General features: G+C 49.1%; 1 protein-coding gene across 2 annotated transcripts in view; it reads right to left on the reverse strand.

Moving 5' to 3' along the window:
• The window catches only part of UBE2L3 (ubiquitin conjugating enzyme E2 L3), a 40,137-nt gene that overhangs the window by 20,758 nt on the left and 5,363 nt on the right, over positions 1-14,016 (reverse strand). The window contains exon 2 of one of the 2 annotated variants that reach the window (XM_053927979.1): positions 3,213-3,308. The exons of the other annotated variant lie outside the window; for it this stretch is intronic. Within the exon in view, the coding sequence (XP_053783954.1) occupies positions 3,213-3,308 (96 nt within the window). The remainder of the gene's footprint in view (positions 1-3,212; positions 3,309-14,016) is intronic. 2 annotated transcript variants of the gene reach the window in all.

Here is a 14,016-nt window from a genome sequence, read left to right on the forward strand (position 1 = left end):
TGGCAGTGTGACTCAGTGGACTGAGTGCCGGCCTGTAAAGCAAGGGGTTGCTGGCTCAATTCCCAACCAGGGCACACGCATATTAAGCACCACATATTAAGATCCCTCCTGACTCCCTCAAATTAAACCAAGTGTCAACACCACCGACACCACACGCCTGGGTTGCAAGCCAGGTCCCCAATGGGGGCCACATGAGAGGAAACCACACATTGATGTTTCTCTCCCTCTCTCTCTCCCTAGAAATTAAAAAATAAAACCTTGAAATAAAAAAAAAGACAAATCGCATATGACTAATTTTAATAAACTCCCTACAATAGGCAAATTCACAGAGACAGAAGATTGGGGTTACCAGGGAATGGGGGCAGGGCAATGGGAAGTTATTGTTAAATTGGGTACAGAGTTTCTGCTTGAGTGATTTCTTCATGAAGGGATTATGGGATTATTTTCTTCCTGAGACATCACACCTGAATTTCTAATAAAAAAATTATATATAAAAACACGTGTTTAAAGGTTAAAACCGAAACTGCCATGGCCAAAATGAAGTATCTCTAAAAAGTGCCTCTCCAGCCTCACCTCCCATCTTCCCTGTCCTGGGGGTCTGGTTCTGCCCTCTCTCTGAACTCCGGCTAGGGTGTGTTTACCAAGCAGCTCCCTGAGGATGTAAAGGAGGATCTAAGGGTACGCTCTAGGGTGTCATGACTGTATCAGCCTGGTAGACCCCAGGTGAGTGCAGGCAGAAGATTCCCCACACTGACCCAGCCCCTCCAGAGCTGGGGCCAGGCCGAAGACCTGCGGCCCGGTGGGAGGTACTAGTGGAGACCCTGGAGGGATCAACGGTTAACTGCTTCCTTAAAACTCTCCTCACACCAACCCAGGGACCCTGAGCAGTGATTTCAGGGAGAAGGGAGGGAGGAATGGAAAGAGGCAGTGTGAGCAGGGGTGAGGGTAGCCCCGGCCATCGCCTGTCCCTGGGCACAGCGTCCCCAAGTGGAAGGTGGCTCCTATAGCCTTGGTTCACGCATTCTGGGATTCTACCAACTAGTCACCACCTTGGGCCTCAGACCGTTCCACAGGCTCTACCGATAACACCAGAGTGAGGCCCTGGCGTACGTACACTCGGGTTAGAGCCTGCCTGACATCCATCTACTCTTGGAGCCAGCCTGCGGTCTTTCAGGCCACTGAGCTCATCACCGGCCAAGCCTGACTGCCTAATGCCTTCCCATTCATTCTTATCAGTTTTCAAATGGTCTGGATTGCCTGTTTCCTTCTTCTATCAGTAGGATACAAAATCTCAATTAGGAAAGGGCCAAAGCAAAAAAGACTCATGGACATGGACAAGTATGGTGATTGCCAGGGGAAGGGGGATATAAGGGGACTGAAATGGTAATGAGAAAAAAAAATACAATGATGACTAAATCAAAGGGAAGGGAGGGAGGGAGGGAAAACAGGCTTTCTACGGGGAAAAAAAAATTAAAAAAAGAAAGAAAAGGGACAAGTGGGTCCTGCCCAGCATGGCTCAGTTGGTTGGGTGTTGTCCCACAAAGTGAAATGTCGCCGGTTCAATTCCCAATCAGGGCACATGCCTGGGTTTCGGGTTTTGTCCCATCAGGGTGCATGTAAGAGGCAAATGATCCATGTTTCTCTCTCTCTCTTTCTCTTACCCTTTCTCTCTCTAAAATAATTAATCAATTAATTAATTAATTTAAAAAAAAGAAAAGGGCCAGGTAGTCAGATGGTCCTGGCCATCCCTCCTTCCAACACCTAACAGGTGCCTGCGGCAGGGAAGCGCTGATCCCCCCAGTCAGGGGCTTCTCCACTATCCACACCCTGTGGCCTCAGCCCCACCACTCCCAAGCCTGGAGAAATCTAAAGGACTCCATCTTCAAAACCAGAGTGGACACTCCCAGACTTAAAATTTTTGAATGTTTACTGGAAGACTACCAAGTATAGCTTTCCTTAGTTACCCAAATGATTATGAAAATAAACTACAAATCCAGTATTTGCCATTCAAGTTCCAGGGACTTGAGAACAGGAAGGAAAGGGAACACGCAGAAGAAGGTCCCAGTAGTGAAAGCGGAGACTAGAAGGCAGACAATGTGAAGTCAGGCCCCCTTGTGGACAGGTGGTATAGCTCTGGGGAGAAGGCAGGAACGGAGGCAGGGACGGGATTTCTTCATGCACAGTAAAAACTGCCAGTAACCAATGATGCTGGAGGAGGCAGGGATCCCAAGAAACAACACAGAATGAGAGGAAGGTAAGAGACTTAATTAGACCCATGTCTAAGAGTTAAGAGGAAGCAGGAGGACAGGAGCAAATGGCACACTGGTTACAGAACAGGAGGCTGGGACACAGGGGGCTCCAAGGGTTCAGGAGGTAAGTGGGGTGCACGGCCCCAGGGCTGCTGAGCCAGAGGTGTAAGGACTTAGGGGAGCTCCTGTGCTTGGCATGAAGCAGTTTCAGGAGGGCGGGAGAAACTGGGAGCACAAACTGGAGGTAGTGCAGAACAAGTCTCTTGAGGGGTGAGGAGACAAAAGGATGGAGAAAGAACAGACAGTAAATCAAGAAGGCAGTAAGCTCACAGGAAAGCGGCCCTTAGGAGGAGGCTGGAGCCTGTCTGAAGGCAGAAGTCAGTGAAACAGGGAGGTAGAGCCGTGGGGGGCAGGCACTGGAGGCACAAGCTCCAGAAATGATAGCGGGTGAAGGGAATAGGTGGCCCATGAAGCAAAGGGATTTGAGACAAATGGGAGGCACATACTGAAGGGCACCAGGAATAAAGCCTAGGACACAGGTGTCCAGAGGGTTAGAGACACAGAAGCAAGCCCAAGCGTGACAGCAAAGAGAAGATCTAGACGGGAACACCTGCCATCTCCCTAGAGAGGTCAGAGAAGGTGGCCCCATCCAGACGCACGAGGCCAGGCCAAGAGAAGCCAGGGAAGCCAGGAGCACACACACGCCACTCCTTTCCCGGGTCAGTAACAACAGACCTGGAAAGCTCAGGACCCCCCGGAATGTTACAAAACCAGCACAAAGTGGGGGTTCTACTCAGGAAACTGAGGTTATGGCCCCTACCTTATTACCCTAGAGTGACAGCCGCCTCTGTGCATCTGGTGTTTGCCTATACTACAAAGTCTCCTTGGGAACAGAGATCCGCCCAACAGCACACACATCACCTTGAGATTAATCTGATAAGAAGCGAAGTGTTCAATACTCACAGGAACAATAAGCCCTTGCCAAGTCAATAAATTAGCTTCATCAACCTGGATGTTACGGAAGTTTTTCATCCCACATTTGCGGATTTCTTCAAGCTCCTGTTGATTGACAAAGCATAAAGGGGTGTCAATAGGGGAAAGCACCACATATTAAGATCCCTCCTGACTCCCTCAAATTAAACTAAGTGCCGACACCACCGATGGTAAAAGTTCAGAGTGTGGGCTAGACAATTCCTGGTCTGGGTAAGAGGCCCAGAGCCACAGCGGTCCCCTTAACCCATGTCCCAGACCAAAACAAGCCCCCACCTCCGGTGAACCCATGGTACTCAGCGGGGGAAACAATAACTGCACCTGCAGAAGCACCATCTTCTCTATGGGCTGTCACAAGAAAGGCACTGGAGACCTGACTTCTTCCAACCCAGACTTACTAAGCACTGTGTCAGACGGCGAGGACATAAAGATAAAGTGGGACCAGGAGAGCACACGTACCCACAAAGTTTTCTGCCCAACACTGTAAGTGCGAGTTCAGGACTCCACGAGGGCACACAGCGAAGAGAACAACTATCCAGTCTGGGATGGGAGGGGGACAGAAAACCTTCACTGAGCCTCGGCTTCCTCAGCTGCAAAGCAGGGACAGTGAGACCCAGAGCTGTAGGTAACGAGGAGGAAACCACACTGTAAGCAGCAGAGCCCCCTGCAGATATGAGGGGTTATCATCACAGTCAACACAGCAAATCCACTTCATTCAAAAAGCAAGACTGCCCTGACTACTTCAAGACCCTGCCTTAGATGTGTTTAGTCTAGAACCATCTCTCAGTTGTCTTTCAGCTGTGCACCAGCCTGACACTTCCTGCTGCTTTCCCAACAACTCGAGTGAACACCCAGTAGGTGTTAACACTCCAAGCCATCATCGTGTGCCTGCCCACATCCCCTCCATTCTCCACCCTCAGACACCTGGAGTGACGTGCTGCCCCCAGATCCCGTCTGGCCTCTCATCCACAGCACAACAGCCTCCTCCACATCTTTTGAGTGACTTCTCTTTAGCAACCCTGGAACACCACCCAGCTGAGCCCTGACTCCCCTGCTGGGCTGGAAGGACAGCTTCCTCACTGGCTTGGCTTCATCCTTGGTGGTTCAGCCCATGAACCCCTCCACAACCGGGAGGCCTCTCCTTGTTTGGTGCTCTGGCTCACAAATGGCAGAGAAGCTCTGAATCAGCCCCCACATCAACCCCAAAAGATCTCCATACCCCCATTCCCATCACACAGCTGACAGTGTAAACGGCACCCTGGGGACACAATTCCCAAGGAAGGGGAACTGAGCCAGTGATACAGGTTCTGGGTCGGAGAATGTGCAATACGTCTGGCGTGGAGTAGGCAGAGGACAGCACATCGAATGAACATGCCAGAGGCAGTTGGGACACACTGGCACTTCATGGCAGGCAACAGGCCCAAGTTCTTCTTCCCACAGGGTCCTGCTGATTGTTAACTCCAGCTGCCTACCGCAACTGTCTAGGTCTGGGCCGCAGCCTGGGAAATTCTGGTCCAGCAAGCGTGCGGTGGAGTAGAAAACGTGGATTTCTAACAAGCTACAGTGAGATGAGAGAGCTGCTGCCACTGAGGGACTGAGTTCCCAGCAATGTTCAGTTTCAGTGAGGGAAGATGCCAGCAGCAATGGCTGTGACCCCTGCAGTAGAACATGGCCTCGTCCCACCACTTGAGCCTGCAGGAGGGAAAGCATGGAACCTGAGAGACCACTCACCCTGCTAACTGCCATTTGGTCCTCCTGTTAATGACTGGGACTCATCAGAAACGCTCACCTGGGGAGTGTACAGTCTGGGCAGACTCAGGAAGGGGAACAGCCCTCACACCCATACCTCCACCTTGGCCCATGAGGGTAGGTATGAGGACAGAGATGGGGAAACCTCAGAAGCTCATGGTTGTGCTTTGTCCAACACTTGCTTAATGACAAGTTAATAAGTAGATGGGAAGCCGGGGCTTGGGGAAGGAAAAGAGCTCTGGGATAGGAAGGGGTCTCTATATATTTTAATTTTCTGGTCCTTGGCTCAAGATACTGGAGTTAAGATTCCCGGCTAGATAAGAAAAAACAATAAATAAATAAATAAATAAATAAAATGGAAATTATGACAAAAAGATTCCCAAAATAATAAAAATTAAAAAAAGAAAAAGAAAAAAAAGATTCCTGGCAATAGACACAAGATATCATGTCCTTAAGGGCCAAGTCTTACCAAGTTATCAAAAATGCAAACAAGGAAAAAATTCCAGATAGAACTTTGAAATTAGACAATCAAAAACAGAAATTACAGAATATATTCAATATTCATGGAAGAAAATACATTTTAAAATAACACGAAACTATATTTTATGGCTTCAGAAATCCATATACTAACAACATGAAGTATGGGTGATAAACACAAGAAAATATATTCCAAAAGAATTACAAAAACATGGCAAGATGGGGGTCTCCCGTAACATGGCTGTGAAAAGCTGCATCTTAAGCCCTGGCTGGTATAGCTCAGTGGATTGAGTGCGGGCCTGCCAATCAAGGGGTTGCTGGTTCGATTCCCACTGGGGGCACATGCCTGGGTTGCAGACCAGGTCCCCAGTATGGGACGTGCCAGACGCAACCACATATTGATGTTTCTCTCCCTCTCTTTCTCCTTCCCTTCCCCCCTCTCTAAAAATAAATAAATAAATAAAATCTTTAAAATAAAGAAAACCCTTTAAAAAAAACACTGCATCTTACTCAAGACAAAGGGACCGAGGGGGCACTGTGTGCATGGAGGGCATTTATTGGTGCTTTGATAGCAAGAGATACATGAGCAAAGACAAAAGCCATACTGTGGGAGGAGGAGGCCCCCGGGGCCAAAGAGAGGGAGGAACTAATGGTGGCAGGGCTGGGAGGCTCAGAAGTGCAGCTACTGGAGAAACTGTCAGCTTACCTTACTGTCAGGTTAGCTCACCAAAGAGGGAAGAGGCAGCCTCCTTTGCATAATTCATTCTAACCATCAAGGAAGAACTGATTATAAGACAAAGGTGAAAGAAATCAAGACAAACAAACAAGCAAGCAAGTCCACAGCCTCCAGGCAATGCTGGGCAGCCCCCTAAAAGCATGTTCCACAATAGGGTGGTGCCAGCATCCAGCAGGACTCTGCACCCCCAGCCCCACCCACTAGATGCCAGGCATTGTGATACCACCCCACCCCTATTTCCCAATGTCCCTGAGAGCCCAGCTGCTGAGAACCATTGGCAATAACAGGGGCCAGGACGCTGAAAGTCCTGTATTGCACAAGATGGTCCTACAGACAAGAACTGTTCAACCAAAATGCCCATCACACCTCTACCAAGAACAACGTGGAGAAGATAGATTCAAGTCATTCAGAGAAACCACAGGTTCATCTGAAGGTATGAAACTGGAAAAGGGCACCATGACTCAAGAGGACTGGCAAACCCTCAAGCAAAACTGCACCTCTGCAACTGGGGATGATCCTAAAAATGAAGAACTGGGGAAGGAATGTTAAAAAAAAAAATCAATGTAAACTCAGACTTCAAATTTAAAATTTCAAATGTTGGAGGAAAACACCTGACAAAAAAAACAGTGAGAGGCCCCACTTGAGAAGAACCAAGTTAGGACGACCGAAGCCAACAATGACGGAAACTTACAAAATACACCCCAGAAAGGTTTGTTTCAGTTCTGCTCACAGCAAGAAGCAGTCCCTGGTCAGCTGCTCTGGGCTGATGGTGCAATGGTGACAAACCAAGAGAGAAGAGCTCAAAGGAAAGCAGAAGTAGGCAGCTCACACGTTCCCTCTCCCAGTGAGGGAAAGCAGACTTCCGAAACACAGGGTAAGTGATGAGGGAGAAGGAGCAATGCCACTCACAACGAGGCCTACTTCCGAGCCCGGACTTGGATCCCAGGGTACTGCAGAACATGAAGGAGCCTGGGTGTACTTCTCAGCTCTTCAAAGGGGAAAAAGCTCATTCCCCTACCTGCAGAGCGCTGGATGCCACTCCAAGCCAAAGAGTGGCATGCGGCAGAAATGAACCACTGCCTAACAGCTCTGCAGGCACTAACAGTGCGATGGCCCCGGCCCCAGCAGGAGTGCACTGCTCCCCTAGGCCCTCCCCCCAGCAGGAGTGCACTGCTCCAAGTCCTGCACAGAAGGCCGGCCTCAACCCATTGGAGTAGGCAAAGTATTTAACAAAGTCTCTTTTCTTCCTCTTTAGAGGTCTATGATGGGGCCTGGAAAACTGTTCAAAATCTCTCAGAGTAATTGTTGCACATGGCCTGAGAGCCAGTGATTCTTTTTGTTTCTTTAAAAGATGTTATTTAGTTTTTTGAGAAAGGGAAAGGGAGGGGCAAAGAGAGGAAGAGAAACATCGATAGGCTGTCTCTTGTACACCCCCAACCAGGGACCCAGCCTGCAATCCAGGCATGTGCCCTGACCAGGAATCGAACTGGTGACTTTTCAGTTCACAGCATGGTGCTCAACCCACTGCACCAAAGCAGCCAGGGCAGGATCTAGTGATTCTTAACTAGCTTGTGGACATGGTCCTCTTTAAGAAATCCAGACAGATTTAAGAGGAAAAAAAATCAGCTGTGCAAGCCAGGGCTGCTTCAGGTGTCAAATCAGTGCTCTGGACCATCAAGTATTAAGGGTGCTTATAGTTTTCAAAAGCATATTCCATATCATCCTGCAACTTTTATTTGCATAGTGGAAAAAGGTGTGTAGTGCTCCTAAAGAACTATAGGAAGTGAAGCTGAACACCACCTTCCTGTCCACTGAGGCTGGGTTAGGAGAGAGCAGCTCTGTTCTCGGAGGAGCCTGAGGTCAGAGCAGGGGAGGCCTATCAGGCAGAGGGTAACAGCTTCATGGAAGACAGGCTCTGAGGCGGGCCTTGAATGTAGAACCTCTAGGAAGAACAGGCGTCCATGAGTGGGAAACAAAGACACAGGAAATCACGGGGGGAGGCATCAGGAAAGCAGCTGGGAACCCAGTTTGGCTGGAGTGATTAGTGATTACTAAGGTTGGGGACTCCACTAGGGTCATGTGCCCAAGCCCCTGGGAGAGTGAACACTCACGGAGAGGTGGGGGTGAGTTGGGGCAGAAAGGGTAGAGCTAACTGAAAGACCATCTCGTGCCCAGGTCCCACACTACACCTGCAGAATCAGAAGCTCCTGAGCTCAGCTGAGCACTGGTGCCTGGGGATGCCCAGGTGACAAAGAGGTGCACCCCTGCTTAGGAACCACCATACTCATCCAACCTGGTCCTTCCCAGTGAGGAAGACATGGAGGGCCTGATTAATTTAGTGTCATTTCCACAGCGAGAAATAAGCTCTAAAATAACTAACACCTCTCACTGAACTAGGCACACGGAAGCAAAGCAAGTTCTGAATTTTTTTTTTTAAGTGAAAGCTGATTATGGCTTATAGTGCTCATTTTCCTGTATACTTTTCCCCCTTTCTCTTTTCTCTTCCTTCCTTCCTTCCTTTCTTTTTTTGAAAGAGAGACATTTATTTGCTGTTCTACATACTTATACGTTCACATTGGTTGATTCTTGCATGTGCCCCGACAGGAGGATCAAACCTGCAAACTTGGAGTAACGGGACGGTGCTCTTACCAAGTGAGCTACCCGGCCAGAGCCTTGTTCTCTGTTCTGCAGATTCCCGTAGGGCCTAAGTTAGGCAACAGAATCAGAATATTCCAATCCCAAACCATTCTCTTCAACATTTATTTTCTATATTACAATAGAAATATTTTGATTTGGCAAATGGTTGCTTCAACAGCTGCCAAATCCTCAGTGGTCTAGAAAGAGCAAACGCCTCTGGGTCAGCCAGGCCTGGGCTCAACCCTCCCGGCCCCTCCCTCCACATCAACCTGAAGCTTCAAGGAGTCTACAGTCTTACCAGAAAAAAAGAAATGCAGAAAACCAACTTCACGGGACCTTAATGAGAATTACAAGAACTATTATGTAATGCTTAACACTTAACACCTCAGTAGGCACTCAATTAATGGTAGTTTCACTTCCCTTTGTAATTGTATCACCGCACTTAATACCTAAGACGGTGCCAAGGCACCAAGATATGAGGTCTGTCTGAAAAAAGTCCAGCCACCGTTGATATAACGAAAAGGGTTTGGGAGACACTGATGTAACCTGGCAGCCAAGGAGAGTGGACTAGAATATGCATGTGTGAACAATGACAACTTCATTGTACTCGTCTGTGGGGGTGGTACACGCCACTGACTGAGCATGTTGTACTATGTGGCCGTTGCATTCAAAATGACTGAGAAAGTACAGCAACGAATCTGCATCAAATTTGGCATTAAGCTTGAACATTCCCCTGTGGCAACTATTCAGATGATCCAGAAGGCTGCAGCTATGGGCTGGTGATTGGCAGCTTCATTATGACAACGCATCCACTGACGCATCACGTCCCGTGCAGTTTTTTGGCAAAACAACAAATCACCCAGAAGACTAGGGCCCTCTACAGCCCAGATGTGGTGCCCTACAACTCCTGGCTTTTCCCAGAGCTAAAATCACCTTTAAAGGGAAGAGATCTCAGACCACTGATATTCAGGAAAATATGGTGGGGCAGCTGATGGTGACTGGGAGAACTGTGTTAGGTCCCAAGGTGCCTACTTTGAAGGGGACGTCATTGTCCTGTGTACAGTGCTTCTTGTATTTTCTTCAATACATGTCTGGTTTTCATAGTACATGGCTGGATACCTTCTTGACAGACCTTGTACATCCCCTATTCTACATAATAGAGCATCAACAGCCTATGACCAGAACTCATGGGGTCTTAAATTAGAAATGAATATGTTTATGGTCACGCAAAGCTTTGAGAAATGCCTGACTGATTATATCTTAATTTAAAAAGAAAAGGAAAACAAAACGTAAGGTGGAGGCTTGCGAACAGCACATCACCATCACTCTCTCTGCAGGGCATCAGCTTAGGGTGCCATCACCTCCAAAATCCCAACAAAGAACAGAAATGGAGAGATGCAAGGGAAGGCTCATGCCTTTGGTACAAGGGCACGCACCTGTAGCCACGTGAAAAGCAGCAGCAAAACGCTGAGAAAGAGCCCTGGCCAGGTGGCTCAGTTGGTGAGAGTGTCATCCCAATATGCCATGGGCGAGGGTTCCATCTCCAGTAAGGGCACGTACAAGAATCAACCAATGAATACATAAGTAACTGGAACAAAAATAGATGTTTCTCTCTTTCTCCTGATAAAATAAATAAAAATTTTGCCCTGGCTGGTGTGGCTCAGTGGATTGAGTGCCGGCCTGTGAACCAAAGGGTCACTGGTTTGATTCCCGGTCAGGGCACATGGTCTGAGTTGTGGGCCAGGTCCCCAGTGGAGGGGCATGCGACAGGCAACCACACATTGATATTTCTCTCCCTCTCTCTCTCTCTCTCTTCTTCCAAGAATAAATAAAATCTTTAAAAACATATAAATGAATAAATAAGATTTTTTAAAAACTACTAAAAGAAGAGAAAGGTGAGAAGCAGCTGTTGGTTGCAACAGCGCCCTGCGATGTTTACACTGAACAGCCAGCCCACAGGGTACGATTGGAAGCTTGCAACACCCCTGAGACAGGCAAATCAGGCACATCAGCCTCATTTTACAGATGGTAAAGCCAAGGTTCAGAGAAGCCCCAGTCCCAAACCTTGTACAGGGCAGGACCAGATGAGAGCCAGAGCCAGAAATCACTCCTTCGGAAATATCTCAGCCACAAGGCAGTTAGGGTGGTGAACACTTCCACAGAAACGAGCAGTGCAGGGGCTCCTATTTCTGAAGCAGGCCCCTGGGAGGGCCCAGATTGCTCTGGAATAGCACTTTCCACGACTTCATGACAAAAGCATGAACGCACACAGTATTTGCCCTAGCCCTTCACAGTTAGCCATCAAGTGCTTGTGTTGTGTGAGGGACACTTCTAGGCTCCTCTGGCCAGGCACATCGAAACCTGGTGGGTGGAGCCAGATGTCTGAAGGAAAAATAACACAAATCTGCCTTAAATCTAAGTACAGGACCACTGTCAAAATACCAGCTACACAACTGGTAGGACATTAGTAATTTGCAAGAGCCACTCCTTGCTTTTGTATGACTGTAGAAAAGCGACTAATTTTGAGAGAAACGCACTTTCCAAGCTTGCACAAAGCAACCAGTATCAGTGACACTAACTCATAACTTCCAGGTAATTCAATACTGTAAATCTAAGCACCAGGCTTCAGAGCCCCCAAACGCGATCCTCCCATTCCAATTCATACTCAGCAAAGGGGGTGGGACCCACACCAACGCATTTCCCTTTCCACGGTGGTACACTAGAGATCATACACTTTGTTATCATCACAACTAATATACTTCATTATGCTCACAGCTCTGTGAGGTTTCTTTATCCCCTTTGGAGAAACCAGGATCTCGGGCTCAAGGAGAAGACGCGAACGAGTGGAGAAGACGCGAACGAGTCCAAGGCAGAAATAAAGATCTGGGCTCAGGTCCCTGTTACTCGACCACAGCACGCCGCCCCAGGGAGGCAGGCTACTTGTCAAGAGGTCATTCTAAGAGAACATGACACTTCAGCACAGGCTTCAAGGAAGGCACTGCCCACACACCTCCAGGCAAGCGTCGCCCAGGCCTCAGCTGGTGGGATCTCACGCCAGCTAGTCAGCCTCTAGCCATCAGCCTCTCTCCTGGAATGTATTTCTGGCTCCATCTGAACATGGGTGTGCCTGGCATTCTTGACCTACATCACTCACTCTGGAGTCCGGCACCCTGCACCAGGCTGCGAGCTCCTCGGGGACTGGGACACAACCTTTTCATGTCTGTCTACCAACAGACCCAGACCCAGTGGCACAGAGCCTGAAACAGGACAAGTGAGAATGGCAACTGCTTGTGTAAACACATGGCGGATCCTTCTGTAAGTTCAGCTCACACATGCCGATTTTTCTTAACTGGTGCACTAGTATGAAGTAAACATTTACAGAAAGGGCTCAGGGGCTATCAGCTTCTGAGTTATGCCCTCTCCCTCATCCCATGACGGACTCGGGTAACACCCCCCGTTTCACCCCTCTGCTGAACTACGCCAGTAAGAAGCGGAAGCAAAATCTGACAGGATAATGAAGCACAGAAAGCTGTAATTGACACAGTCTCGAACTGTTAAAAATAGAAAAGCCTAACCACCACCTGACCCAAACGAATCCTAGTCTCCACCTCGTCCCTCCTTAAACACCGAAGCAGCCACATGAAGAGAAGGAGCAAGACCAGAGAGCAGGGAGAGCTGGGCAGTGAGTGTGTCTGGCTCCAGTGCTAGCCCTGGGTGGCCCCCTGTAAGCCTCCTGCCTGCCAAGGGGCCTCTGGAAGCTCTGGAATTCTAAAGAGACTGTGGAGCACGGGGAGGAGAAATGGAACGGCCCCCAGAAGCAACCTTTCTCAACTTTTCTGCTTCAAGGCTGAAAGAGAAGACAAAAGACAACACTAGTATTTCTGGGACTGCACCTCCTTATTCAGAAGTTTCCTTCAAACCCCCCAGCCGCACGCCCAGCTGAGCACCTGCTGCCGCCCTCCACAGCGCCTGGACCCGTCTTTGGACACAGTGACTGTCGCTGCACTGTGTGCGCATCCAGAACAGGGAGAGAAAGTACACAGGGGGAGATTCCGAGATGCTGGAAAGACACATTTTGAAGTCCAGAGCTTTCTGATCTTGTTGGAAAAAGTAAACATTTTAAAACAAAGATATTCACACAGCTGTCTTGGTAACCCTTTCACTAACCCTAAGAACAGGTTCCTTCAAGAGGCAGGAGAGCACCGCAGGTAAGAGAATGGGCTCTGCCTCGGTGGTGGGGTCATGGTCAAGTTGGCCTGCCCCTACCTGGCCTCAGCGCCACTCCACCATTCCCCTAGACCCTCCCCTCCTGCCAAGTTGCTCTCCTCACTGCCCTGGAATGTGTCTTCCTCACTCCCAATAATATCCACATGTGTCTCACACTTCACACGTGCCAGTACCTTTCTAAGCACTTGATACCTACTAACTCATTTAACCTTCACACACAAAGGACTAATCATACAGAGGTTAAGTAACTTGCCCAGGTTCGCTGAGTATGATGCTGCAGGCCCAGGACTCAAACTCTGGAACCGAGCTCCTAACCGCTGAGCTGTATTCTCCCTCAACAGGTTTGCCCAGGATGAAAGACCCTTTCCTCCCCCTTTTTCTAATTAGGAAGAGGATTAATTTTCTATGCCCTTAAGAACAGGCAGGACGAGGCTGGCCAGAGGAGACACACGTAGGCAAAAGCCCTCACGAATGAGAGGCCTGCTGCTTCTCACGGATGTCGCAGGAGGCGATGTACCTGATCCCTCAACAGAAAAGCTGCGGCATCTCTCTGCCACCCGTCCTTAAACCCGTCCGTGATGCTCCTTCACGGAGAGGCAGCTCTTCCAGGGGCTGGCCGGCGAAGCCATCCCTGCCAAGGCAGAAGGAGGGAGGGCGCCTGGTTCTGGAGGGCCAAGGACGCTGGACACGTCAGCCTTGGTAAAACCAGGCCAGTTCCCCAGTGCTTCTGGAAAGCACCTCAGGGGCTGGCCTAACTAAAACCCAAGGAGGGGACAGCACAAGGTCAGAAGTATGCAGCCGTATTGGGGAGGAGGCAGATTGTTACTCAGTTTCTCAGGGCATCTCTCATCGCCACAGTCCACATCCATTCTGAGGGATGAGGCCGTTCAATCTCACCGGCTGCCCAGCCCCTCTCCTCTTCAACTACTGAAACCTACTCATTCTGAAAGG

The sequence above is a fragment of the Desmodus rotundus genome, chromosome 7 (genome assembly GCF_022682495.2).
Source record: "Desmodus rotundus isolate HL8 chromosome 7, HLdesRot8A.1, whole genome shotgun sequence".
In the NCBI taxonomy this organism is placed as follows: domain Eukaryota; kingdom Metazoa; phylum Chordata; class Mammalia; order Chiroptera; family Phyllostomidae; genus Desmodus; species Desmodus rotundus.